The 27,702-nt window shown below is 39.1% G+C and overlaps 3 protein-coding genes across 5 annotated transcripts in view; 2 read left to right on the top strand and 1 right to left on the bottom strand.

Annotated features, from left to right (window-relative positions):
* Window positions 1-4,072, top strand: part of wnt8b (wingless-type MMTV integration site family, member 8b) — a 5,464-nt gene extending 1,392 nt beyond the window's left edge. The window contains exons 3-6 of the mRNA XM_034899010.1: window positions 704-842; window positions 1,458-1,583; window positions 1,669-1,811; window positions 3,015-4,072. Coding sequence (XP_034754901.1) covers window positions 704-842; window positions 1,458-1,583; window positions 1,669-1,811; window positions 3,015-3,584 — 978 coding nt within the window. The 3' untranslated portion in view covers window positions 3,585-4,072. The remainder of the gene's footprint in view (window positions 1-703; window positions 843-1,457; window positions 1,584-1,668; window positions 1,812-3,014) is intronic.
* A 6,980-nt stretch (window positions 4,073-11,052) lies between these two features.
* On the top strand, window positions 11,053-19,372 carry hif1an (hypoxia inducible factor 1 subunit alpha inhibitor). Of its 2 annotated transcripts, none has more exons than XM_034899012.1 (8): window positions 11,053-11,171; window positions 14,341-14,591; window positions 15,350-15,498; window positions 15,627-15,772; window positions 16,143-16,249; window positions 17,595-17,658; window positions 17,762-17,872; window positions 18,211-19,372. In XM_034899012.1, exons 1-8 carry the CDS (start codon window positions 11,067-11,069, stop codon window positions 18,265-18,267), a joined length of 990 nt encoding a protein of 329 aa, XP_034754903.1. In that variant the 5' UTR covers window positions 11,053-11,066; the 3' UTR covers window positions 18,268-19,372. The 2 variants fall into 2 exon arrangements, with proteins under 2 accessions (XP_034754903.1, XP_034754902.1); XM_034899011.1 differs by having other exon boundaries at window positions 11,131-11,477.
* A 791-nt stretch (window positions 19,373-20,163) lies between these two features.
* cuedc2 (CUE domain containing 2) lies at window positions 20,164-24,706 on the bottom strand. Of its 2 annotated transcripts, none has more exons than XM_034899015.1 (9): window positions 24,588-24,706; window positions 23,608-23,693; window positions 23,377-23,520; window positions 23,220-23,281; window positions 22,884-23,014; window positions 22,584-22,751; window positions 22,420-22,484; window positions 22,057-22,117; window positions 20,164-21,923 (listed from the first exon to the last, which is right to left on the bottom strand). In XM_034899015.1, the coding sequence occupies exons 2-9, from the start codon at window positions 23,679-23,681 to the stop codon at window positions 21,777-21,779; spliced, it is 852 nt and encodes a 283-aa protein (XP_034754906.1). In that variant the 5' UTR covers window positions 23,682-23,693; window positions 24,588-24,706; the 3' UTR covers window positions 20,164-21,776. The 2 variants fall into 2 exon arrangements, with proteins under 2 accessions (XP_034754906.1, XP_034754907.1); XM_034899016.1 differs by having other exon boundaries at window positions 23,608-23,690; window positions 24,588-24,688.
* Between the last annotated feature and the right edge of the window lie 2,996 nt (window positions 24,707-27,702).

The following is a 27,702-nucleotide window of genomic DNA, read 5'->3' on the forward strand; positions in this document are numbered from 1 at the left end:
ACCTCTTTACACTTGACCTTATTCAGAGTTTCTGTGTATCTGCGGGTTGAATGTTTTAAGGGGTGAGGGATGGCTGTAGTGGGTGGTCATCATTAGTGAGCCAGGCCCCTGTGAAAGAGGTGGCACTCCATCTCCCCAAAGGCCACTTGAGACATATTAGTTATATTATCGTTCACACAGTGTGAACAAGCCGCAGAGAGACAAGGACAGAGCATACTGGTTTAGGAGAGCTCAATGGCGTATTCACTGCGGCTGATTGAGTTAAAAAAAGGAGAATAATGTTTGAATCAGTTCACATTGTTTTTGTCATTAAACTGACAATGAACATACTCTCAATCTCAAGAGTATGGAAACATTAAGGACTTGTTGATATGTTTTGCACTTTGCAATTCTTGAGAAAGAAAAGTGGTGAGACACATTGACTAGTAAACCTTTGACACTAAATGTAAAAGTGACTGAGACTGGTTTACATCACCATTACTAGTTTTCTTTTAGACGTAACATTTGATTTTCTAACATTTTTTGCATCAGGTAAATCCTTTCTGAAGATGATGCTAATGTTTATGGTGGATATATCTTTGTATCAAATCATGCCAGATGCTTCAGAACCATCTCAACTTCTTGAATCATGTTGTCATTGCTGCATGGTGTGGGGTGCCTGTGAGTTATTCTATGGGTTTAATATTGGCCCTTTCTCTCTCAGGCGTACCTGATCTACTCCAGCAGTGTGGCAGCAGGAGCGCAGAGTGGCATAGAGGAGTGCAAGTATCAGTTTGCATGGGACCGCTGGAACTGCCCCGAGAGAGCCCTGCAGCTGTCCACACACAGCAGCCTGCGCAGTGGTAAGTCCACAGTTCCCGGACACAAACATCTCAGCACTGCAGCCAGGCTGAGAGAGAGAATGTTCCATCTCTCAATGGGAATCGTGGCCAATGGGTTTCCAAAGATGTTTCAAAAGTGTTTTGAAATGGTGTGCTTCTGTTTCAAGATTCTGTATCAGAGGGGAGTTTTCTTCTTCTCTTTGTGAAATAGCAATGTTTGCTTAGTCCAAACATTCATCACCCTTTTAGATGGTTACACTGGGCACGGTTGTTAGAGGGAAAACAAACACACTAATCCACTTCCCAGTGTACCTCAGAACCACTACCACTATTTGCATCTTATGAAAGCAATATGCTGTGATTCTCTAGGCAATACCAAATCCACCTCAATTAGGCACAGTTTAGAAATGTAGATTCCACTAAGACTGGTTTATGGTCTTGAACAGAATATAGGATGTTGACTAATTAAGTCCCTTTTTTCAAGCCTTTTTGTAAAATAAAAATAGAACGACATATGTAACATGAGATGCAGGTAACTGAACTTATTAAGAGATTGTCATAGATAGTATGAGATTCCTAACCTACGAGGGATCTGTGTGATGAGACAACTTTGTTAATGAGTCTTTTTGCTGACAGCAAATCGGGAGACAGCGTTTGTTCACGCCATCAGCTCCGCCGGAGTCATGTACACTCTGACCAGGAACTGCAGTCTTGGAGACTTTGACAACTGTGGCTGTGATGACAGCAGGAACGGACAACGAGGTCAGAGAAATACACGTGTACACAAATACCCACTTTTTAATCAAACAACCCGGGTTCTTTACATATTCAATCTTTGTCATTCAAGGTGGTCACGGTTGGCTCTGGGGTGGATGCAGTGACAATGTTGGCTTCGGCGAGGCCATCTCCAAACAGTTTGTTGATGCGTTGGAGACTGGGCAGGACGCACGGGCAGCCATGAATCTCCACAATAACGAGGCTGGGCGCAAGGTACAGTAGGTGCTGTTAATTCACTCACGTCCACTTGGCAATTAGAGAGGAGCCATTGGTATACGAAGAAGCAGAAGTATGTGATGTTAATGCCTTGATTTGAACCATACAGTATTTCAACTGGGTAGTAGCTTGCTTGAAATTTTAGGATTCTCTCCTGGCCCTCCAACTGATTGCCCGGTCTAAAGCATCTTTTGAATATTTTTTTTCATGCTCAGAATTACACTGAGTGTGCCACCCAAGCATCCCTTTCACATGGACATAAGTGAGGTGCCACTCGTCCCCAATAATAACAGTGTGTTCGGTGTACCAGAAGGGCCTATTTACCACTGCTGAATGCCCCTTATGACAATACCCCAACTTGTGAATCTCAGGATCACTGGTGCAAGCTTAATTAGAGATCCTGGGGAGCCAGACATTGCACAGCATTCTGTATTATGCTGCTTTTTTAAAATAAGTGTTTAGTTTTATTCTTGCAATAAGGATCCCACATTTATGTTGGTCTTTGTTTGGACCCGAGGGAGTCTGAGGGGACCACAGGCGTGCAGCTGAAGTGCTCTTTGTTTACGATGCCTTTGCTCCCCCCTGTTGGGCCCTAGGATCCCCATGGCACCTGGAGCATCATTGTAACAGAAAAAAAACTGGGATAGAAAGAGAGAAAAAACTCCTTTTTCATTTCTCCACTCAATGGGACACTCCATTGGGTCTTCTCACACTAGAAAACATGTTGATAATGAACATGCTAAATAAATACGCCTATTTCTTCTCGGGGGACAATAGGACTCAATGTGAAACTTTGATTCAGCCTCACCTCAACAGAAAGTTCATCTCCTCCTTGCGAAAAGAGAAGGTCCCCTTTTCAACTAACAGCTGTTTTGTGTCGGGTAAAGTCAGGGGACACAGAGGAGGACAAAGAAACTTAGCTATGGACCTTGAAGCTATCATTTCTTCCTTTCAGTACATCCTTCCCTTTTTTAAACTTTGAGAATACAATCAGTTAATTTGACAACACATCAGTCAAGAGACACTGGACAGCCTGTCTTTTACACACGTATACTTCCAGAGACTCACATACATATGAGTGCAAATGCATATTCACAACCACAGAATCAATTTCTTAGTTCTGACTTTTTTAAGTACTGAAAATAACATTATTTATCACACTATGAATACATTTCACAAAGTTTCTTTGTGTGTCTCCAGGCTGTGAAGGGGACCATGCAGAGGACATGTAAGTGCCACGGGGTGTCCGGAAGCTGCACCACTCAGACCTGTTGGCTGCAGCTGCCAGAGTTCAGGGAGGTGGGCAACTACTTAAAGGAAAAGTACCATAGGGCTCTGAAGGTGGATCTTCTCCGAGGTGCGGGTAACAGCGCGGCCAGCCGGGGGGCCATCGCTGAGACCTTTAGCTCCATCTCTCGTAAGGAGCTGGTTCACCTTGAAGACTCCCCCGATTACTGCCTGGAAAACCGCACTCTGGGCTTGCCGGGCACAGAGGGCCGTGAGTGCCTCAAGAAGGGCAAGAACTTGAGCAAATGGGAGAAACGGAGCTGCAAGAGGCTTTGCGAAGAGTGTGGGCTGGCTGTGGAGGAGCGCAAAGCTGAGATGGTGTCGAGCTGTAATTGTAAATTCCACTGGTGCTGCGCGGTGAAGTGTGAGCAGTGCAGGAAGACAGTGACCAAGTACTTTTGTGTCAAGAAAGGAGGTCAGAGGGTAAGGAATGAGAGTGCCAGTAGCCGCCGGAAGAACCTCAGACTGAGGAAGAAGCACTGAGCATCTTCATCACTTCTCCCCTGCTGTCATCATATTTGTACAACAACACCCAAACTCTCTGTACATGTTCAGATAGTCTTATGGATAAAAGCTTAGCAAAAACACATGTTCAGAACATCTTCATTGTCTATTTTCTATTAAAGATGTTGAAGAAAGTGGAATGTGCACAAAGTCACATGATAGAGAAGTTTACAACTTTGTAGAATTTTTGGTATAAATGTATTTAAAATATATTTTTATACTTTTTACAACACTTTGAAAAGTCACTGGGCATTTCAGGAGTATTTCTCCAGCTTCAAAATTCCCTGATTTATTTATTTTCATACATACACAAAAATCTTTGGAAAACAGTATTTTACAAATTATTAGTTTTTGAGTGATGGATGATCTGATTGCTAAGACACAGCAGAATTAGCTTTTTAAATCACAACTTCTGAGAACCCGTTGGTTTTGTTCCCATGAATACTTAAGACTGTCAGCCTACAGCGGTAATCTTCATATATATTTTAACCATCACTGCCAAGCTTTGATTTATTTGGAAATATTTTCACATTTTTGGGGACAGTCTGCTTTCCCATCATCTGGCTTGCCCTGACTATGCTGCCCTATTGATGTATTTAATTGTATATAAAAAATGAAGCACTTTGTACTGTACATTGTTAATTTATTGCACAGCCTCGTTTAGTTCTTTATTGTTAGTTGCTTTGTATTGAAAGAATAATAAACACTTCAACCTTATATATCATTGAGCCTGAAGAAAGTGTTCATCCTTCTTTATTCCTTGTGGCAGTGGTGCCTGAGGGTTTGCAGTAAACACAACCTTCCTCTTCACATTGTTCACATTGGGGTTAGGATACTCTGGGGCAAACCAACAAGAACTTTCCAGCGTACTCTTCGTTCCATCACGCCTTTCTCAATTTCGCCTCAACAAATACCTCCCCATTCTCTCCCTCATCATGGTAATCCTCAAAGAGCCCCCTAACTCCCAAGCGCTTGGAAGTTTCTTTACTGTTTAATACTAGTTTAATTAACTTTGTCCAGACAGAGTAAGGCCGTGGGGGTGGAGGGCATGAGGCAAGTTGCCCTTAAAAAATCAACCCGCCTCTAATTTTGTATGCTAATCTCCTTTTTCACGCTGCACCTCTTTAGGAGTGGGGGAAAGAAATGTTGGGAAAACTTTGGGTAGCCTGTGCAGGGCTTCCTGCGGCTGTTTTATTTCTGGGCCCACCTATTTGGATCCTTTCACTCCTCTAGGGCCTTCCTTTGCTCGATTTAACAATGAATGCAGAGCTAATCAGCTCTCTCGGAAATGCACCACTGTCGAGGAAGGTAATCCCTTCTTCACTACTCTCAATGGGCTGTCGCCTTCTAAAGGACTTTGGGAAAAGGCTTTGCACAGATTCACACTGTTCTCTCAAAAGAAGTTAGTTCAAGTATTGTGCCCAAACAAGTGGGTTTTATAAACACATGCTTGCCAGGATACTCACCCCACCTGCAAGTAAGAAGTGCCAGGCCCAGGCAGACTAGCACATGGCAGCCAAAACCGAAACCCTTCAGACGAGATGGGACATGAAAGAAGAGATTAGAGGTCCCATTGAGAAGGGGGCGTTCATTTTTGCACCTTCCTCCTTTTACTCAATAAAGTGTCAAGGAAACACCTTGTTGACATCTTATTTACCAAATAATGATCATAATCAAAACTCCTCCCTCTTCTGATGACCCCTGTGGGTTGCCTGGATTGCTCTGCCTAGCATGCAGCAGAACCCTCTCAGCAAAAAGAAAAAACAGAATACCAAGCTTTTGCCCTGCGGCTCTGGGGAAGTTCTGAAATTTACTGTGACAGGGAGTACAACAGGGGCACATCAAGCATGTTATTTCACAGGATTTTAAAGGTAATGCAAACTTATAGACAAGACATTTTATTTTAACAAAGCCACTTTAAACTCAGCATTCAGAGTGTATTGATTCTTCTTTAGACTTTTTCTTGGCTTTAGTGTGTCAGTTATACTGTCGCGTGTTGGCTCACTATCAGCAGAAAATTGCAGACTTATACCCATGTGTTAAAAATATATCACACAAAGAAACGCCTGGTGACACAGCAGTCAGTTAATGTGTGGGAAAGTCAGAGAGAAAAACACGTTTGGCTGTTTTAGAGTAAGACAGCAGTTAGACACACCTGAAACACTGTTTGCCCTTCTTTAGTCAAGATCAGTTGTGCATCAGCAGCAGAGATGAGAGAGAGGGCATTGGTCTAGTAGGCAGTATATTAAGATAATACTGTGCTTAACCTGGAGACCTAATATCAGGTGCTGGACTGCAGGTTCAACTAAAAGAAGCAAAACCTTTCAGCTTTAAAGAGTGGATGCTTATATTGCACAGAATTGCCACTTACCCTTTAACCTGCTACTACTTTTCTTTATGTCTTTAATCACGGGTGGGTCATAATGGACTCCTGAAGGTAGGCTGTGAGATTCACATGAACAACTTGATGCAAAAACCTGAATTGCGGACATGCAAAAACATGTAACATGTCTTTATTATCAGCAGTCTCTGTCAATTGTATTCTCTCAAACAAACAACCACACAAATGTGTAAAAGGGAAGGGAGGTGAACTAAAAACTAAATAAAACACAGATCATGTGAAACAGCACATTATGTCAATCATGACACATAACTTCCCAGAGAGTGACACGACCTCCGACCATGGGATCTAAACTTCCGTCTCTCGAGCTGGACCTGTCATGTCCAATTTGGCATAACACATGAGCCCGAGGTGGCGGTGACACCACAGAGGAAGAGTGGGGTTTAAAGCAGATGCTTTCTCACAAAGCTTGAATAATCAATTTAAACTTCTGTGGGAACACCAGAGATTAATGTTAGAAATGTGTGCATGTGTTTCTACATACAGTACTGGCAGTATAACAAACAATCATCTAATTTTGAGTGTTGGTTAGCGTGGAATTAAGTTTTTATGTTTAAATTACTTTAGTGGCTCTGCAACATACCACTGTGACATAAATAACACAGGATTTATCTCAGGTAGCAAGTGATAATGCAATTAATGAAAGACGGGAAAACGACTTATACTGCTTCAGAGAATCCTTGACTAATAGGATTTATGGGTTAGGGGTTCTGGACCTACAACACCTAGAGGGGCGAGGGTCAGTAGGAATGTGAGAGAAATCCAACACAGATGAGTGGGACGTCCACTATTTGCTCCTAAACCAAAAATCCAGAAACATCAGATGGTGTTCACTGTTTCTTTGCAACATTGTAACAGTAGCACCTCGAGAGAGTCTTTGTTTTGACAGTAGCACATCTGCTGCAGTGCAGTATGTGTTTGTTGCTATCAGCTGGATTGAGATGCAAGCTTCTTGAGGCTCACCATTGTGGTCAATCTCCTGGCTCTATCTGCAAAGAATGGGGAGAGGGGAGCATCAGGGGGATCAGCTCAGCTCAGCTCACTGATCTGCACAGGAAACAGAGCATGGGAACCCACCAGGGAGCCCCAAACCAGTCCCTGCAGTGGAAATCTGCTGATAAAGCCTGAATCAAGAGAAAACATACAAGATGTATCAGGTTTTGCAAAAATGCCAGGAGATCCGATTCTGCCTGTCTGTGGCTTTAAAAAGCTGTCACACTAAGGTTAAAAACCCAGAGTGACCATGATCTGAGTGATAAGAAGTGCATGATTTCAACAGTAGTGCTTTGATGAAACGGGGCTAGGCTCCATCAGCTGATCAGTCCAGTGTGCAAGGTACAGCGTGCACTGCTATCTCTTGAGGAGTGATCACCCAGTGATCAATACAGTGATGCTGAGGCAATGATGACCTAGTTAAATATTGTTTTTGGATTTCAAAAGTGTTTGCTCGGTTATTTCATTACCATACCTTGCCATAGAGAGAGGGAGAGACAAAGAAAGTGGGTAAAACTTATCATCCTGTCTGATGAAAACCTTTTTTTTTTAAATTACATTACTCTGCATTTTTGCTACCTATTGTACAGTGCATCATTCAAAAAAGCACTGGTGGGAAAAGTAAAATCATGTGTGTATTATTAACAAAATACAGCATCAAAAGTAAAGTATTTATGCAGAATGACCCCTCACAGTGTTGTACTATTATATTGTTGTACTTTAATGTTGTAGTTGGGCATGGGGGAACTTTGTAATTTAAGGTTTAATGTAAGACAATGCTTCAAAAGTAAATTGTCACTTTCACAGTGAAATCTAGTGAACATACAGAATATCCTTAAACAAATGTAAAGTAGACGTAAAAAGTAGCATAAGATGGGAATACTTGTGTATTCTAACCCCTCAGCCTGAGTCTTAACGGGACGCACCTCCTCTTGTTTGTTTCCAGATCTTCATGTCAAGACTGCTCCTTGAGTCCTGCACTGTCTGTCTTCTCTCTACAGCCTCTCGCTCAAGCTATTCACCAATAAATTATGGTGTCACCAATATGCATTTGTAATACATAGCATCACCTCTCACGTTTTGTTGACGATGTTAGAAAACCCATCTCAGTCTCTTCCTCACTTTCTATCGTTATGAGAAGAGTATGGACGATTATCAGGCTTTAAAATTAACTGGTCAAAGTTTGCACTGCTTCATTTAAATGACTCTGCCCACAATAGCGTCCCCATTGTTAAGCAGTTTAAATATTTAGGCATTGATGTTTACCCTCGCTTAAACCACATTGGTAAGCACAACTATTCTGTTGCTGTAATCAACGTTTTGAAACCTATAAAAAAAAAGGATGGGTCTCCCCATCTTGATTCAAGCCCGTATCTCTGCGGTTAAAATTAATGTTTTACCCAGGATTGATTTTTTGAACTCTATGCTCTCGCCCCTCCTTCTGGTTATTGGCAAAGGCAAACGGCCACAGCTTAAGATGTCTACTCTTCAGAGGAGGAAAAAGGATGGTGACCTCTCAGATCCCAACTTTAAACATTATGCTTGGTCCTTCGTGTCAAGACCTCTCCTTACCTGGTTTAACCCAGACATATCTGTTTGCTGGCGTACCTTAGAAAGTGCATTGACAAAACCTTGTTCACTACATGACGTTCTTTTTTGCCAATTTCTCCAACAAACAGTGCCAGCTGCACTTTGGCCACATTGTCTATCATCTTATCAAAACTTGGAGATTGGCTGAAACATACTGCCATGTAGCTTGTAACTGGCCCACATTTTCTCCTTTATTCAACAATACAGCGCTCCCAAATGGTGAGAGGCCGATTACAGCCCCACAATGGGAACAGAGGGGGGTTCATTGTCTAAAAGAAATTTTTACTGAGGTTGGCTTATTGTCTTTTTCTGACTTACAAAAAGCAGTCAATAAACCACGTTTCTCTTTCAGCACTCAAGGCATACTGTGTCCCCTGGCAGTGGGCTCCGCCCACCCATCATATCCGCAAGTTATTTGCTATGCAGCCAAAAGTCTGTAGTATGGTATCAAGGCATTATCAGTTCTTGGTGACATCTCTGCCCTTCCTTTTGAGAAGATCTGTGTACATGATTGCCCAGGCCTGAGAAACAATCTTGACTGGAATGATGTATGGTCTAACATTTCAGAAGCATCACGCAATCCAGACCAATAGCAGACTCACTAAAATTTCATTCAAAAGACATCTCTCACCCCCTCCAAAATGCATCACTTGAAGGTAATTAACAGTCCTTTATGCACTTTCTGCCCACTAAAAGCTTAAGGAACATACTGTATATTCACATGATCTGGGACTGCTCTTCTGTTGGTCAGTTCTGGAACATTATTACATTTGAAATATATGTCCTGATTAATGATACTGTAGCTGTTACTGTCAATGCGTTCATTCTGAATGATCTGTCAGAACTCCAGCTCTCAAAAACTCAAAACGTGCTGTTTTGCTGGACTTACAGCGGCCAAGAGAATGATTGCAACCCGTTGGAAACCACCTCATGACTTGTCCATTCATACTCAAACCCTTACCTTTCTGGATGTCGTTTATATGGAGCTCTCCACGACTCACATAGGTGGAGCCCCGGGAAGGACTTTGGACACTTGACTCAGCATTGCTGGATCCTTGAAGTCCATGCAATACATTTGTGCTACGGCCTTTTCACTTCTGTTGGTGTGTTTTTGGTCCCTTATTGTCTTGTGCAGACTCTGTTTCAATGCCTCCTGATTGTTTTTGTGTGTGTTTGTATGTGTCTGTTTCTGTGTGTCTTGTTTGTGAGCTACAGGCATTGGTATTGCTGTTGTCTTTTCGTTGTGTCTCCCTCCTTCTGGTATTTCCTCTCTTTGTCTTGGAGTGAAACATTTGATCGCAAGGAAGGATTGTGGAAAAGGTGCGCTGTGCCTTCTTCTGTGTGTAGTGTACTTTTCTTCGTGTTGTTATCCGGCCCAATGTTTTGCATTTGCAAAAAATGTAATAGAAAAAAAGGATCAAAATACTTAAGTGAAGTGCAAGATATGTACAGTAATTGAGTGATTCATTTTATATATAATTTCAACGCCTGCATGCAGCTTGTGCTCATTCATAGTGCAATTTAATGTTCCCTAGAGCTGTAGATGGTTTTATCTTTTCAGTCATTCTGACTTTGAAACAAGCACTTAGTGTTTTCTCCTGCCAATTACTCTGATTTCTAAATGTAAACAAACAAGGGATGTCTTGTCATCCAAAGGCAGTGATAGAACTGCAGTGCTTTGAGATCAACCAGGGACCAAAGTGGCATGGAAACTGTTACTTAAGTTTAGAGTACTTCCCATACTTCCTTTATCAATACTTAAGTAAAACAACTAATACCTATGCCACTGTGTTAAATACTCTGGTACAAGTAAAATTCCACATTCAAAATGTTACGTTATAAAATAAAAAAAAAGCATTATTAGCTAATTAAAGTATCAAAAGTAGAAGTACCTGTTATGTAGAATGGCCAGTTTCAGAGTGGTATGTGTATTATACTGTTATGGGTGTTATATTGTATTGGTATCATTGATGCAGACATGCCAGCTGCATTTTAATGTTGCTAATTGGAGCCGTTGGAGCCGATTTCAACTACTGTACATAATATAGACTACTGCTGGGCATTCTTCTCTCTAACAATACCTCATATTTTAAAAGATGATCATATATTTAGCATAAAAAAATCTACAAACACTGTTGATGTAAGATAAATGTAGTGGGATAAAAAGTACAATATTTCCCTCTGAAATGAAGTGCCCGAGTAAAGTACACATTGGCCTATAGATTTATTTTTAATTGAGAAAATATACTAACAGACTAACTTAGATTTAAAGACTGTACATGTTTTGACTTTAAAAATATCAGTTATGATGGTAGCCTATATGACCATGATTTTTCTGAAAAACTGCGAGAAAGAAGAATGAGAATAAGTGCAATAGCGCCATCTAGTGGTTAAGGCTATTTATCATAGCATGAGAATTCTAGTCACCCAATGAACTAGGTGTCGCTGTGCGATATTCTGGGCATACAACTATCGACATGTTTCCCTTCTCTTCCTCTTCCCCTTGTGTCGTTTGTTTTCTGGCTGTAAACACAACCTCCACACGGAACAGAGCCGACCAGGAGACGGGCTCATGCAGGAAGGTATATCACTGTGAATGGGGAATCTTATATGATAACGTCCATAGTCCCGCGGGTGACTATTTAGCCTAGCACGGAGTGTCCGGAAGAAAAGCCAGTGTTTGGTTGTTTCATCTCTTGTCGGCGACCATGGCAGCGGCGACCGTTGTGGAGGCTGATACGTCGGCAAACGAAGGCGGCGCTGCTGTTACTGGCGTCCCGAACTGGGACTGGGATGAGTCTCAGCTCCGAAAATATTCTTTCCCAACCAAGCCCATTCCGAGACTGTCTCATACGGACCCCAGAGCAGAGATGTTAATAAGCAACGAGGTAAACCGTTTGTTGCTGAAACTTTAACGTAAACAACCCATACCCCGTCCAAAGAAATCTCAGACCTTTTCATAGCAAGAACCTAGCTAACTAGACCTGCACCACAAACCCTGTTTCGATGACACTTTACTGGTCAAAAACAGTCATTAGTGTTCATCATCTTATTAATGTATAGAGAGGCAGTGAAAGTGAACTGTAAATCATGTTGTGAAGATTTATTTCTTAGCCTGGTTTTGAATAAAGGATTTAATCGTAACGTTAAGTCACCCCGAGGGAGATGTAGGCTAATAAAACATGTTGCCTAATTATATAGGGCAACTAACTAAATTTGTAATTTGAATCTTTTTATTTTTTATATATATTTTTACATCTGATAATATGTACAATATAGTACCCTAATTGTAAATGTTTTGTATAAGTAGGACTTTGCTTGCTGTCATTGTAGTTTTGGGAATGACAGCATGAAACTGCAAAACCCACTGGGAATAATGTTTAAGGGTAATCCAATCAGCTATGTCCCATCAGGTAGTTTGCTTTGACATCTGGATGGGAACACCGGCAGATATTGTGGCTTACTCAGAAATGCAACATAAACTAACTATAAAGAGCAGGCAGCAGCAGTTGTTGTACTGTATGTAATTTATTGTGGATTTCTCCCTTTCAGCATTTTAATGAAACAACTGTAGGTTTATACTACTTTAACTGAAATGTTGGTCCTACTGTACAGTTACTGGGATTGAGGCATTACTAACCCACTGCATGGGTGACATATTTACATTTCTTATTGGCATTTGTCTTTTGAAGCAGTGGACAAGCTTCTTTGTCTTTCATAAACCTGATGAGCAGGCGTCAGCGGCATGGCTTTTATTTTTTATTTTTTTACACTTGTGGAGGAAAACCTCATCCTGCTTCACATTGTTTTTATTCAGTGTCAATGTCAGCTGGAGCAATTCCCTGCAGGGTTGTATACCTGTTCAATATTGACACTTTGTAGCCTTTTCAGACATCTCATAAATAGGGCAATGATTGAGCATGCACGTAGAAGTGCATGATAATGTGTTGTCAGTAGTTATCATATCTATTTTTAAGGAAGTGACAATTCACCCCACCATTTAAGGTTCCAAAACATATTTACAAATGAATTCTTACTTAAAGCTCACCTTTGTCTCGAATGTTTTTGTAGCTACTGATACCCATGCTAGTTTTAGTTTTCTCTGGGCTTAAGACCTGAAGGAGAGCTCTGACACATTTGTTTGTCCTGGGATAGTTTTAGGGGTGCCACAAGAAACTTAGATATAACATGATGGCAACAGAAAGATTCATGCAAAAAGAAGAACCTTCATGGGGCTGTTTGACTGGTGATTAGGGGTGTGCAAATTTTATTTTTATTTTATGTCTACTGCAAACACATAATAGGTAGACATATACTTCATTGATCCCCACGGGGAAATTCAAGGTACCAGTAGCTTAGAGACATCTCACACAACATACACATACATCATAACAGGATATTAAAATAACAAATACCAAACAAATCCACATGAATAATATAGATATGAATATACATACATACATGGTAAAAGTAACTTTATGCATACAATTAATCGTTTTTGAATTGAGAATAGTTTTCAATATCAATATATATTGATCGAAAATCAATATTGAATCGAATCATGAGCCTAAAAGTTGGTATCGAATTGTGACATTTTCTGAATCGTACATCCCTACAGGTGATACAACAATAAATCAATTGATAGCTTTACAGGTGGTGCATTTTCTGATTAAGTGAAAAATGAATTGAACCATGTGGTACTGGAATATGCAGACAAAACTGGTTGTGATGGGCAACAAAATCAGAGGTAGAATAATAATTGTTTGTTATAGTGCCTAATTTAATAATTTTTGCTGAAAATAAAAGTGAAAGACAAAACCCCATGCGAATGCCTCATGTAGCCCTGTATTCACCACAGTGAGCATGGTTTGCTGAAAAAAAACTGAAAGTGAATATTATTTGTTTGGCATGAGGAAATTGAAGTCACTTTCAACAGATGGATGAATGAATGAATATACATCACATTAATGGTTTACCATAAATAGAAAAGCTACGTATGGCAGAGTGACCTCTTCATGTTTTACTTAAAGCTTTTAGTTCTAGAACTCAACCAACGGCCAATCACAGGCGCGCGCGTGCGAGCGTTGATATGTCTCGTCCACACTTTCGCTGTATTAGATAAACACGAATCCTAGTTTCCAACCAACACAACATTATTTTAACTCTTTGGAAGCGCAGACTCACCTCGCTCTTCAGAGAGAGAGATAGAGCGAGGGAGAGAGAGAGAGAGAGAGCGCGAGAGAGAAAGAGCGCGCGCCATCGGTCTACGTTCAGTTAGTCACGTAGCTCTCGGAGCTCAGTGTATCTAATGCCATAAACTGCACTGTTGACAAATTGCACGGCGTGTCTTGGGATTCATGTTATTTTTTGCATAAAAGGCTAATAATGAAGACAAATGTAAATACCAGTGGTATCAAAAGAAGACCTTACACAATCAAGATGATACGCATTCAGTAATGTTTATAACGTCTTTTAATTTAAAATAATATAACATTTGTTTTGGCCTACATTATATTTTAGGCTATTTTTGAACCCAATTAACATTAATAGATGTTTAAGTAGAATTATAAATTCCATAGACCATTATTCTATTAAGAAATTTGCTTATTTTTTCTAAGTGTATTGCCTAATTCTCTTGAAATAAAGAAATATCAAAATATGTATTAAATAAAGTAGCATAATGTGTGTATGTTACAAAAAATGTTTTGTTATATTATTGACATGTATTGACATTTCTTAATCTGTTTTCAGGAACCAGTGGTTTTAACAGACACAAACCTTGTGTATCCAGCTCTCAAATGGGACATTGCATATCTGCAGGAGAACATTGGAAATGGGGACTTTTCTGTTTACACTGCAGAAAATCACAAATTCCTCTACTATGATGAGAAGAAAATGGCTAATTTTGAAAACTTTGTCCCCAAGTCACAACGAATGGAAATGAAATTCTCTGAATTTGTGGATAAAATGCATATAATGGAGGAAAAAAATGGAGAGGAGAGGTAAGATATATTTATAATGATATTTGAGTTGGAACAGGAATATAATCTGTTAATAATAATCCAGCCTGGTCTGATGCTCAATCTAAACAAAATCCTCCGTTTGAAGCTAGTGTCTGGAAAAGAATCAAGGTGAAACCTATTATTATTATTATTAGTATTATTATCATTATTATTATTATTATTATTATTATTATTACTACTACTGTGACACACACACACGCACTAACACACACACAACTTACTAAAGTGAAATCGCTGTTTGAATCACTGACGCGTTATTATGGATCCCATGTAACTTCTAGGCCAATCCTGCCCTACAAAGCAGCTTGATTAGTTAGGGTTAGGTATTGACTTTGAGTGGTTAAGGTTAAGATAGGCGATTGGTCAGGGGATAGGACCTGAACAAATGGACGCCTGGCAAATAGTAGTGTGTCAATGCTATTGAATGCATTCAAGCAGTCTTGCCTAGAAGTTGCGTAGGTTTGATAATAATGCCTCTCTGACGCTCACGGTGGCTCTTATCTATTTCAATTTTAATGTCCTTTTTACCGTCCACTTCCTTCAATGTCATATTGTTCTTTGTGTATTAAAAGAGAGGTAGCCTGCTGAAATATAAGCACCTTGTGAACAAGCTTATATCCTGCAGACATATTAATAGCATATGCATGGAGCTGGGTTTCCACTTGTTTCAGGTGTCAGAGAGTACAAGGACAGGTGGCTCATACATTTTGCATTTGTCTTTTCTAATGCATTTCAAGGGTATATTTGCAGCAGACCCTGAATGACACGGTAGGGAAGAAGATTGTTGTTGACTTCCTTGGTTTCAACTGGAACTGGATCAACAAGCAGCAAGCCAAGAGAAACTGGGGACAGCTGACATCCAACCTGCTGCTCATAGGCATGGAGGGTAAGGGCTCTTTCAGTACCGGTAGTTATCCGCTGCAAACGGAATCCAGTTTCACAGTTTCTGCTGTATGATGTTGTCCTCAATGTTTTTCACACAACACATTATCGGTTAATATTCTTTTACCACAGGCAATGTGACACCAGCACATTACGACGAGCAGCAGAACTTCTTTGCACAGATCAAAGGCCATAAGAGATGCATCCTCTTCCCTCCAGACCAGTTTGAGTGTCTCTATCCATACCCTGTGCACCACCCCTGTGACAGGCAGAGCCAAGTAAGCCACATATACGTTGATAATCACCTATGGTATAATAATAAAAATGTATAACACATTTGTGATTAAGTTCTGTTGCCGTAATCTATAATGTTAGAGATAATTCACAGTATTTCTCTCAGAAAGAAAAAAATCCCCTCAAAGACATTATACAACAATGTCTTAACTTTAAAAAGTGTTACTGTTTTAAGATTACTTTGAATAAAGACATACATTTAGTTAAAACTGGCACATCAAAGCAAGACTCATTTGGAAACAAATTTAAGAAGTAGGAAGGAATAAAAATGTGTATTACAGTTAATAAAGTTAGACACATGCAGGTTCAGTATGTACATGCTTTGTAATACATCCATATTTGTTTTATTTATAGGTTGATTTTGATCATCCTGATTATAAGATGTTTCCCAATTTTAAAAATGTTGTTGGCTATGAGGCTGTTGTGGGCCCAGGAGATGTGCTCTACATCCCGATGTATTGGTAAGAAGTACTTCTGTATGGCCTTTTTAGAGACATTATGTAGAGAAATGAACTCCAACACTAAATCAGATGATTATCTCCAGGGGCCTCATTTATCAACAGTGCGTAGTAAATGTTCTAAATTCAGTTTCACGAATGAAATTTAGTATGTGCTTAGGTACAAAAATAAATCGCAATTTATCAACCGTACACAAGCCAATCGTACGCACACCAGTAAGTAATCAATCTTGATAAATCCCACATATTCTTTACAACCATGCTCATCCACAATTAGGCCTCCAATTAACCGTATATGGCAACACATCCCTTTATCAACTACGTAAATGTGTTTTTTCCCTCACTCTGGCAAAGAGAGCAAAGAATAGGAACTTACGAACAAAGAAATGGAGGTGCTGGTAGACGAGGTTGAGTCCAACCAACAAATATTGTTTGTTTCACTCAGTGCAGGAGGGATTACAAACAAAAGAACCAATGCTGCATGGGAGAAGGTCACAAATATCATGACCCAAATTCAGCTCTACATGTTTGGGGAAGCTGTACCTACCTAGAAGCCACTGTGTCCTCGCAAAGCAGATCAGCGTGATCTTTGAGCACATTGTTTGCCAAGTCTTCCCATAACGCAAGATAAGCCATTGCCCCATATTTCAAACATTGTCACAGCTGTTTTATATTAATTACTAATCGAGTGTTTCTAATAAAAGGAAACACAGGACATATGTGGATGTTGATTGCGTTATGTATACTGTGACACTCTTAAATGCTTTTTTTTATAGTAGTATCACTATTCTATCACTAGGTTCTGTTCTGTAGCATGGCCAGACCTGTGCTTATATTATCACACATTCCTAATTGTAAGTAAAAGTTGGTAAATTCCACATTTTGCGTGGCGATTTTCTTACGCATTACATACGCACACACAGCTGTACGTACGCACAGTTGATAAATGAGGCCCCAAGGCTTTGAGTTTCTTGGATGCACTGTCAGCTGATGTGTGGTCATGCCTTGTGCATTTCAGTACAACATTCTTCAATTTAACTTCACAACATCCAAATTAGTCATCCAATTCTTTTTTAGCAGCATTGAGTTTCAAATGTATCTTGTTGATTGTATAAGTAGTAATTGGTAGACATTTGTGCTATTAAAAGTAACTATGGTACAGTATATCGTAGTATAATGTTGTATTTTTTAAATAATAAAGCCAACGTGTTGAATGAATCCACAGTGAGTGCTGGACATTGGTGTTATTTTTTATAAACTACTCTTAACTGGTAACGACTGCAGAAAGTTGCTCTTTGACACCCAGAGTTTGATGAATTAAGTTATTCATATATTTATATTTCCTCAGGTGGCATCACATTGAATCACTGTTGAACGGTGGAGTGACAATCACTGTAAACTTCTGGTACAAAGTATGCACACTTTAGTCTTCCCAGCCATTCCTTTAAGATTTCTGTTGTCTTTGCCATTACATTTTTCTTTGTGATCACTTACCTATTTGACTCACTTGGTTAGGGTGCCTCCACACCCAAGAGGATAGAGTACCCCCTGCGAGCTCACCAGAAGGTGGCCATCATGAGAAATATTGAGAAAATGCTGGGAGAAGCACTTGGAGACCCACATGAGGTAAAAGCACTTGCTTTTATACCCTCTTTACAACCAAAACTCTTTCCTATCAGCAGTTACATAAGTTGCATTTGAATGTCACACTGTCACTTTCTAGAATATTAAATCAGATCCACATTTAGGTCACTTGTTATATGAAATCCCTGGGGCATGCTGACCCTTCCAGCAACCTAATTACTCTGAATATTTATGGCGTACCTGATTTAGTACAAAGGAAATATATATGTATATGTGTGTGTGTGTGCATGCAGTCCGGGACAGTGAGTAAAACAATGTATTATGTCTGACACTGTGTGAGCTGCTTATTCTAACCAAGAGTCATTTTGTTTTTTCTGTAGGTTGGACCTTTACTGAAAACAATGATTAAGGGGCGGTATGACCAGGATCTCAGTTAGAGCACCACTCTTACCTGGACTGCGGTGCATTTTGTTTGCCACGTGAAATTGAGACTGCTGCATGCGTAATGCGCATTCTGGCTTTTTTAAGCTACGTATCACTGCACGGCAATAAGCAGCCACCTGAAAACCATTCTGCTTCAGTTGAGTGCCAGGGTCATTGAAAATGCATCAATCGCAGAAGACTAACTCACTGGATTTCCACCTACTTGAAGAAGTTTTTTTTTTATATTTAGTTTTTGAAAAGAAGGCCTCATTTGGATTAAGTCTATATATATTTAATGTAAATCAGTGTTCTCTCAACATTCTTAATTCAAGCCAGTGGGTTTTTGGGTGCGTGTGCTCACCCAGTGAGTAGAAGTTGTCTAAGATTGGTACCTGTGGAACAACCTCAAAATTTTGACCACTAATGGATGAGTCAAAGGGTATTACATTTACAGTACACAACAGTTAGATACTTTCTTATATAAATGTTCTAACACAGTTATGGATTGATTCCTTAGTGTGGAGTGATCAAATTGTATCTTTATCACTAATACATAATATATACATCTGATTTGGTTCATACCTCTAAAGTTGACATGTCTTTTAAGGGTTTTATAAAAATATATCCACATAGTATGCATTATCTCACCTACCTACATGGTTTTGGGGAGTGATCAGCAAGAATTTTTTGTGGAAAAAAGACAGCATAGGCCGGGTATTAAAACATAAGTACAGTGATTTTTAAACTGTGATAAAATATGTGTAGGTGGGAAAAAAGGGGGCTCATATATATTCAGCTGAAGGAGTATGTGACTGCTTGCAGCTAAATTGTTTACCTGAGCGATGCTGCTTTGTGTTTATACGTGCTCTTGCTTGTTTGAGTTGTTTGACTTTATCGATTGTGCTATTCTGCGTACCAGTAATAGATGAGGGGCACGGAAAATAAATGACTTACTGCAATTTTAGTTGCAGATACAGTTAACGTAAATAAAATAAAATACAGTAAGTCACTGTTCTTGGGGAAACGTTTCAGATTAATTACCAGTAATGTTTTCTAAAGAATATGATGGTTAAAACTGTAAAAGTGGTTAACTTGAACTGCTTAAATTATAGATTTATGGAATAATGTTATCAATGGACTAAACTAGCAGGACCATCTGCTGCGATGTAGCTCATGTATCAGCCATTGCAGCGCAGCCCAATGTACCATCTAGTGGAGAAGGTGTAAAGTTTACTGGTCCATGCACTATACTGCTGCAACACAAATATGCAGCGTGCTATGTTGAACTCAACAGATCTGGGACGAAATGTCAGAAGTTCAATTTCAGTTGGAAACATGTACTTTGGTCAGAAATCCTCAGACATACAATTATTTTTTACTCACATGCAGCACAATTGCAAGTTTCTTTGCAAATTTAAAGTGCTCTCCTATACTTATAATTTATATAAGTAAATATAATTTAACGTTGTGCTGTATGTGCCAAACCAACATACAAAGCAGTAGATGGGTTTCTTTATTAAGAAAGGAATATCCAAGATCTAAGTTTACCAGGAATATACGTTCAGGGTGCCTGTATGTGCCTTGTTTAACAGCGGCATGGCACAAAATGTTGCAACAGCTCGACTTTTAAATGTTTTTATTTTATGGTCAAATGTTTTCACTCTGGCATAGAATTAAAGGTAGGATTGACATGGTTCATACAGATCAAGGCATTTTTTTATTGACGGATGCCCGTTATCTTTTCTTTTTTTCTTTTATGTGCTCTCCTTGTTCCTCTGATTAAAATTTGCATAGTTCTACACTGCCGAGTTCTGAATAATGTAATGATAATGTGATGAAAAAAATATTTGGTACTTTTCAACTAGTATCTTGAGTAACGAGTGAACATATCAAAGAATATGATGTGAATGATCTACAAAAATGTGTATTTATTTACTACAAATTGTGCGTCAGCCGTTTCTTAAAGCACAGGGTTAAAACTGACTAAATAGCTGCATGTAGTAATTTAAGACAACATTGCTGCTGATAATCAGTAACATCTTTTCAAAACATGATTGTGTTATACTTACACTTAAGAAAAAACTACCACCAATTCAAAACAATTGCTTATACAGTAGTCGCTTGAAATGGATGCGGATAAATAAAAGTATATATTAGTAAAAATAAGAGTAATAAGAATCCAATCATAATCAAGGTTTCTACAACCAACAATCTCAAGTGAAGCAAAATTCACAAGACACGAGATGAAAGGAGCTGCGATGGAGGACCACTTCAGTAACATGTAAACTGACCCTGAAAGCAAACAGCGGCCCTCATCACAATAAATACATGATTGGAGAATTTGCAGATATGTACATCTATATCAAAAATAAAGATAATGCTGTTGGAATGACCTTTAAAATCAAGTCCTCACGCAGCATGTTTCGCTTAACATTTAGGGGGCAACCACAGTCCTCCATTTAGACAGAAATGACAGTGCTGTAACCTCTCGAGACTAGAATTTGTTGTCCTAGAAAATGTATTGCAAATGAATGTATTGACTTTTATATAGTGTTTCCCATTAAAGTTGAGCAAAAAATTATATTTAAGCTTTACCCGTTGTTTTATAAGGGCTTATGTACAATTTCTCTCAGGTTGTAGCAACAGACTGACAAATTTCACTTTTGGCTGACTTTGAGCCCATGTCATTATATTAAAAAAAGAATTTAAATTTTTAAGGATTTGTTTTCCATTTTAAAAATTATAAAAACAGCAAAAAAATAATTTTATAAAGTGTAAAACTGTGCATATTATCACATACACTTCCTTTATTTGCAGGAACCTATATCAAACCCTGCGTGAAGACAGCTGTGGCTACCTGCTGTACAAATGTTCACAAAGATCAATGTCTCAAAAATAAGTTTTTAGTCAAAAACGTTTTTGTAGCACAACAAATTGTCCAAATCACAAGGCTTGGCCAAACAGCACTGTCTTCCTGTATGATGTAAAACTAGAACTTTAAATAAAATTGGCATCAATGATTTGATATGTACATACAAAAGCAGTTCACTTGTAACGTCTAGAAGAAACTACAGCACCACGAGAACTTATTTACAGAAATGACAGTAGATTCATCATACAACTTTAAGTCACAGTTAGGAATCCATATTTTCTATTGTAAGTTAAAGAAAATACAAAAAAAAAAATTAAAAGGTTAAAAAAAAAAAAAATCACTATGGTCAATGCAACATCAGACCTGCTGAGATGACAAAACGTAGATAGGTTAGGCTGCTACACAAACCAGAACACAAGTTACAACATCACCAAAATATCACACCAAACTGTCAAATGTTGTAACCAAGGCATATAAAAAGGTAACAATATTTTAAAATAAGCCACTGAAACAACAACATATGACAACATATGACATAAAACAAATATGTTCCTTTACTTGAGAAGAATCTAACAAATTCCGGCCAAATGAATAAAAAAAGAAATAAACAAACTTGTTGTTAGCTTCTCTTACACTGTGGTGTGCACGTCATTAATGGAATCTGTACTTTCGTGCAGGCTTGAGGTTGACGTATGTCTTCTTCATGTCCTCCGCCTCGTCTTTCTTCACAAGGTGATATCGCTCTCCTTTTGTGGTTACCACCTGGTTACTGTGGTACCGAACTAGCTTCTTTGGAGCCTGTTTTACAAAATAAATAAATACATAAATAAATATATAGTGTGTGTGTGTGTGTGTGTGTGTGTGTGTGTGTGTGTGTGTGTGTGTATGTGTGTGTGTTTGTGTGTGTGTGTGAATATTAAGTATAACTTACATCCTTGGGGGGGACAGGCCGGTGTGTTTTCTTATCATCCTCCCTGTCCACCAGCATGTACCTATGGAGATGAAACGTGGTCATAAACATAGAAACAAAGAAGTGAGGCCAGTTCTGGGGTCCGTTCCAGAAAGCAGCTTTAGTGAAAACTGAGTTTGTAAACCCTGGGATGAGGGAATCTCTGGCTTTTCTGTTTTAGAAAGGGAGGTTAATCAAACCTGAGAGAGAGGGGTAACACCAGCCCATTTAACAAAGAGAGGTAACTTCACCTCAGAATCAGTTACTATGGTAACTCAGAGTTTGTTAAACATCCTTCCTGAAACGGACGCCTGCTCTACACAAGATAATAGCAATCTTACTCACTTCTCAAGGATGCTCTCTTTAAGTTTCTGGTCTACCAGTGAAGAAATGCTCTTCCCATGGTTTACCTGTGGCAACAGGACACCATCAAATCAGACTGCTAACATACACAAAGTAGGCAGTGGCTGGCAAGAAACAGTGTGTTTATGTGTGTAGCTGAGACTCACATTAAGAGGAGTAGGGCTGAGATGGACATCACCCTCTATGATAAGGCGCACAGCTTCCTCCATGTCCCCTTTGGCAATAGACAGGGCGCTGCGAGCCTCGGACAGACTACACTTGGGAAACATCTCCAGCAGATGCTGCTCCTGGGACTCCCACTCAGACACTGGTAGCTGAACATGTACATATTATATATATTAGCTCTAATTTAGGTGGATGAAAAAATATCAATGGTAGGAAACAATGAGCACAAGTTAAATCATAGTAAAATGCATCTAGAAAAAAGAATGTGCTGAAATTATAACCTTGGCAGTGGCGCCCTCTGTTTTTGTTTTAAGGCACTGCGTTTCTCCTGGTGGCGGTTCACTGGGCAGGTCGGTGAGTTTCAATGAAATCTCTTCTGCCCTTGCCTTAGGCTCGAGGTTTGCTTCATCAGCTAAAAGGACACAAATCAACATCAGCACACTGTAGTATAAATGTGAAGCTGATGATCTCCATCTTAAATGAGTGCAACTGCACATTAAAGTTTGTTTTTTTGTCATTCTTTTAGTAGCAATATTAAAATGCAGACACCATTTGGAAAGGGTAAGGATGCTACAGTACTGCATGTTATAGTAATAATATTATTATTGAAGCACTACCTGATGTCCTAGCAGTAGCTAGTTTGGAAGCCAGATTGAACATCATTTCACAGACTTTGACACTGCAAAATGAAAAACAAAATTGTAATAACAACAAATGCCTAAGTAATGTAGTTGCCTGGCCGTGGTCAGAATAGAGGGGAAAGTGTCTGTTTACCTGTCAATTTCCGCGAAACCAGGTATGTAAGCTTCTAGCATCTCTGCGAAGACCTCCACATCAAAGTTCTCCTCAACACTCTGCTGGGAGCCAAGATCCTCCAGGACACCAGTGATGTAAGAGAGAAGAACATCATCCAGTGTGCTGCATTGTGTGGTAAAAAAGAGGTTACTGTAAATCTGACGGAACAACACTTTTTGTGAGGATACAAAAACGCTGTACAGTTGTTACCTGAGATCTGCATCAGGAATGTAAACCTGAATAAATTCGTGCAGCGCACTGTGGATGATTTTGTGGAGGTCCATTGCGTTCTCCTACTGCGCAGAGGAATACAAAGTAAAAGTGCTGGAGTTGGGGTACAGCAGATGACCAAACAGTTGTCCCCCACGTACCAAATATGATACACCACCATCAGGCATCAACTCAGACCAACATGAAAATGTTCCAAAGGCATTTCTTACAAAAGCTTGGTCGTTCCTGCCGCTGCAGCATCGGTAGGACGCTAGTGGTGGTCAGTACTGACTTTTACGACCGACCTGTAGTTAACGTGAACCTTACATGGACTTCTTAGAAGCTAGCTAACTAGTTAATTATTTTAATTTCAACAATGGTGGGCAGTCATGTTAACGGTAACCATGATGCAACGCATTATATCGCCGTCTCCACTAAACAACGTAAGTTAATTGATGTCGAGTACCTTGCATAACATGTAACAAATATCAAATAATGATTAGTTATGCATCACACTCAAGTGCTAAATGATAACGTTGCTAGAGTTTGTTTTGTTCCAAGCATTAGCAGTGCAGCTACTTGGACATTTCCGTAGCTAGTTGTTTGATAAAATTAATTACTAAAAAGTCACTTGTAAAGCCACTAACGATTTATGGTTCCTTGAATACCATCATCACTATCGCCACGGTTAAGCTATCATTAGCTAGCTAAACCTCTGCAGGACAGCAGTGTTATTATCCACCATACACAGCAAATTATTCTATGCCTTGTCAAATATTTTCAACAGTATCATTGTTCATCTTCTTACCCTCTAAGAAATAACGGTAACATTAGCTAGCTGGGTTGTTTACGAACTAGCGCAAGCTAAGTGTGTATTTTTTAGCTAACAACAATTGCAAGCTAACGGTTACGCTTAATGCCAAATCAACCTTTATTATTTAGCGTTATATCGGAGAGACCTTTAATGGAGTAAAACTTACTGTGACAGAAATTATGGGGACATGAAGCTCAACGTTTTCCCTAGATGTAGTTAGCTATAAGGGGGATGCTGGTCACTGCAATGGCCCGCACGAATCAAAACATTATCACGTCACTTCCTCTAATTGTAAACAGCCTGGTTAAATCGGTGTAGCTTTTATTTTTTTGTAGGCCTATGCTACGCGTGTGGAACTTTCTTTGTTTAGGCTAACATGGATTTGGTAAGGCTTTGTGGAACTAAGAAAGGAGAGATGTATGATGTTAAATGAAAACAGAAGCAAAAATCTTCAAACATGCATCTCTCCATTACAATGATTAGACACTTAAACATTTTAGAGCTTAAATAATAAGTCAATTAATTGATTACTGGACAAATCTGTCAACATAATATATGCCCTGCAGAACAGTTCATTCAATTCACTGTACTGCACAACACTTGCATGATTCCTACACGATTTCTTAATATACTTCTGTGGGACTTTTTTGTAGTTGCTAATGAGCAACTATTTGGAAAATCGATTATTCATTCGAGTAATTGTCCAGAAATTAATATTTTAGGGTTTTGGACAAAGACAAGACATTTGAAAACGTAACCTCGGGCCATGAGAAATTGTGATGGGAGTTTTTTCATAATTTTGTAGACCAAAAAAACTTGATTCATTTTGAAAGTAGTTGGCAGATGTATCACCTAAGGAAATAATTGCACCCCTACATTACATGGATTGTAGTTTTGCATTGCCAGACCTATCTCCACAGCGCTGTGTAGGTCTGACTACACACATACATTCTGGGATAGGAGAAATAAAAGCTCTGGGTTGTTTGGATTTTATTATCCCAATCACAGTCCTCTTGGGCTGCACTTAACTCTGGACACAGCGACAGTGCCTCGGTGCAAAATAGTCAGAATGGAACTTGTTTTTGTGGTCATTTGCACCCTGGAAAATAAATGTGTGAGCTATTTAAATTAGCTGGAAACATGGTTAAACTTAATTTGCTGTATCGCCGTGTACTTCATCCACTGCAATCCCCACCAATCGGTCCCAAAACAGACCAGTTAGAAACTAAATGCTGTAAACATATTCCTTGAAAATCTTTACAATCATTCCCCAACTGAACCAAGCAGGTCTGCCTTGTTGCACGACCCATACTTTCTTTAAAATTGAACGTTTTCAGCTTGTAGCTCGCTAGATGAAAGTTTGTTGTTGTTGTCCCCAAAGGCAAACAGAGTTTGAGAATGGCAACACACAGAGAGCAGAAGGTGGGGGACATCCGGTGTTTGGCCATTATCCTGGAAATGTTCTTCCGTTAAGCCAGACTACATGGAAACAAATCTGAAAACTAGCAAGGCTGTAAGCATCCACTTGAAAAACATTTATCCCATCGCCAAATTCCCTTATTTTGTGTTTAATCCGTAATTAACTAACACATATTAAAAATGCAGCTATTATGGTTAACGTTTGTCCACATCATAGAAGTTGTCTACAATATTTCATATGTCACAACATTGTTTACAACATACATCACCTGCATTTCTTTGGGGAACATACACCAACATATGTTAGTGAAACTACAACAATATGTGTGAGGTTTTAATGCAACAAATATTTTTGGAAATATCTGAAAAATATTTACCTTTTCCCTGTGTTTTGGTAAATCAAAAAAGTGAAGCATGGCTCGAAACAAGGTGAAATAAAAATATGGATGATAAGAAGGGACCTCTGCATTGATATGGGATTCCATAACACTTTTCACAATCAACGAAAGCTGCATCAGAAACACATATTAATAAATGTAATATGTGGTGTCTAACTACAAAACCCTTCTGTTAAACATTCAAATATTTGTCATGTATTCCAGCTGTCGTCAAAAATTAAACTGAGGCTTTTACAATTAAACATATAGCTATCAGGTTTGGTTCCGACTTTCTCAACAATTGTGAAGCTTTCTGTGACCCACATTCTTGACTCAGTGTGTGTATATTAGGCCAGTAAGTAGTCGTCTACTCTCACTTGGACATTATCTTATCTTTTGCCAGATCCATACATAGTTGATGATCAAGGTGTTATCTGAGGCAACATCAATGATGTCATCAGCTCCTGCTCTCAGTTTCCTCCGCCTGTGTTGGTATTATAGCAGATATGTACCTGTAAATTATTAATGTCCGTTCAATTGTTTCCCTGCTCCCTTGGCAATATCTCTTGTCGGCTGTAGTATTTCATGGGGGGGAATATGGTACAAGCTGCTGATAAAACAAGCACGAACTATTCTCAACTTGGCTGAACTCTGTTTCAACTCTGAGCTCATGGCTAGACAGGTGGGGCTGAGGCATCAGAGGAGAGCGTGTAAAATCTACAACGAAGGAGAGCATCTCAGTTTTCTCCATGTGAGTAAACAGCTGAGCCGCTTGCAAACAACAATGAATGATCTAAAAGCTACCCTGGATTCTGTATATAATCATGTTTTCCATCCTTTCCAATGCAAAATCAGTGGTAAATATTAACTCATGCTAATAGACCTACTAAAGCTGAAACTGGTTTCTTTTTTTTCTTGGTTGTAAAGTAAAAGGTGTCCCAACACAAGGTGGCAGCATTGAGTTATAAGTGACAGCAGAAACTCATCCACAAGATGGTTTGCTTGTGATACCTTCCAGTAGCAACAAAACAACAAAAGAGATTTGCTGCTAATATCAAACAAACATCCTGAGAAACATACAGACATTCAGTTGTGTATTCACTGTATAATCACATGTGAACACACACACACACACACACACACACACACACACACACACACACAGATAATACTTTGAATCAATGCATATACATATTATACCCTAAATAATAATGATAAAATGAAAAAGAAAGCTGTTGCACCTTTAGCCTCAAGCAGTGTTCTTAATAAAAATTGTCATTGAGGGACACGCAAACAAGTAAAGTAGTGTGGTTGAGTTAAAACGGTGCCACTAGGGCTGGGTTAAAATAATAAGGTTTCAGTTTTCTGATATCAATTATTAAAACCCTGAAATCAATCTTTTAATATTTTCAATGACTGTCATCTTAATCATGTTTAATAAAAAGTTCTTTAAACAAACTTTTTGGCGGTTATTTCCTAATGTAA

Source organism: Etheostoma cragini, chromosome 17, assembly GCF_013103735.1.
Source record: "Etheostoma cragini isolate CJK2018 chromosome 17, CSU_Ecrag_1.0, whole genome shotgun sequence".
NCBI lineage: Eukaryota > Metazoa > Chordata > Actinopteri > Perciformes > Percidae > Etheostoma > Etheostoma cragini.

What these genes read in the sequence shown, in the direction of transcription:
- hif1an (XM_034899011.1), top strand. Translation starts at nt 11,298, where the DNA reads ATGGCAGCGGCGACCGTTGTGGAGGCTGATACGTCGGCAAACGAAGGC. An exon ending in AGATGTTAATAAGCAACGAG is followed by an intron (nt 11,478 to 14,340) that starts GTAAACCGTTTG and finishes ATCTGTTTTCAG; the next exon opens with GAACCAGTGGTTTTAACAGA. An exon ending in CTGTAAACTTCTGGTACAAA is followed by an intron (nt 17,659 to 17,761) that starts GTATGCACACTT and finishes TCACTTGGTTAG; the next exon opens with GGTGCCTCCACACCCAAGAG.
- cuedc2 (XM_034899015.1), bottom strand. Translation starts at nt 23,681, where the DNA reads ATGGACCTCCACAAAATCATCCACAGTGCGCTGCACGAATTTATTCAG. An exon ending in AGCTACTGCTAGGACATCAG is followed by an intron (nt 23,015 to 23,219) that starts GTAGTGCTTCAA and finishes GTGTCCTTTTAG; the next exon opens with CTGATGAAGCAAACCTCGAG. An exon ending in AAAGAGAGCATCCTTGAGAA is followed by an intron (nt 22,118 to 22,419) that starts GTGAGTAAGATT and finishes TCATCTCCATAG; the next exon opens with GTACATGCTGGTGGACAGGG.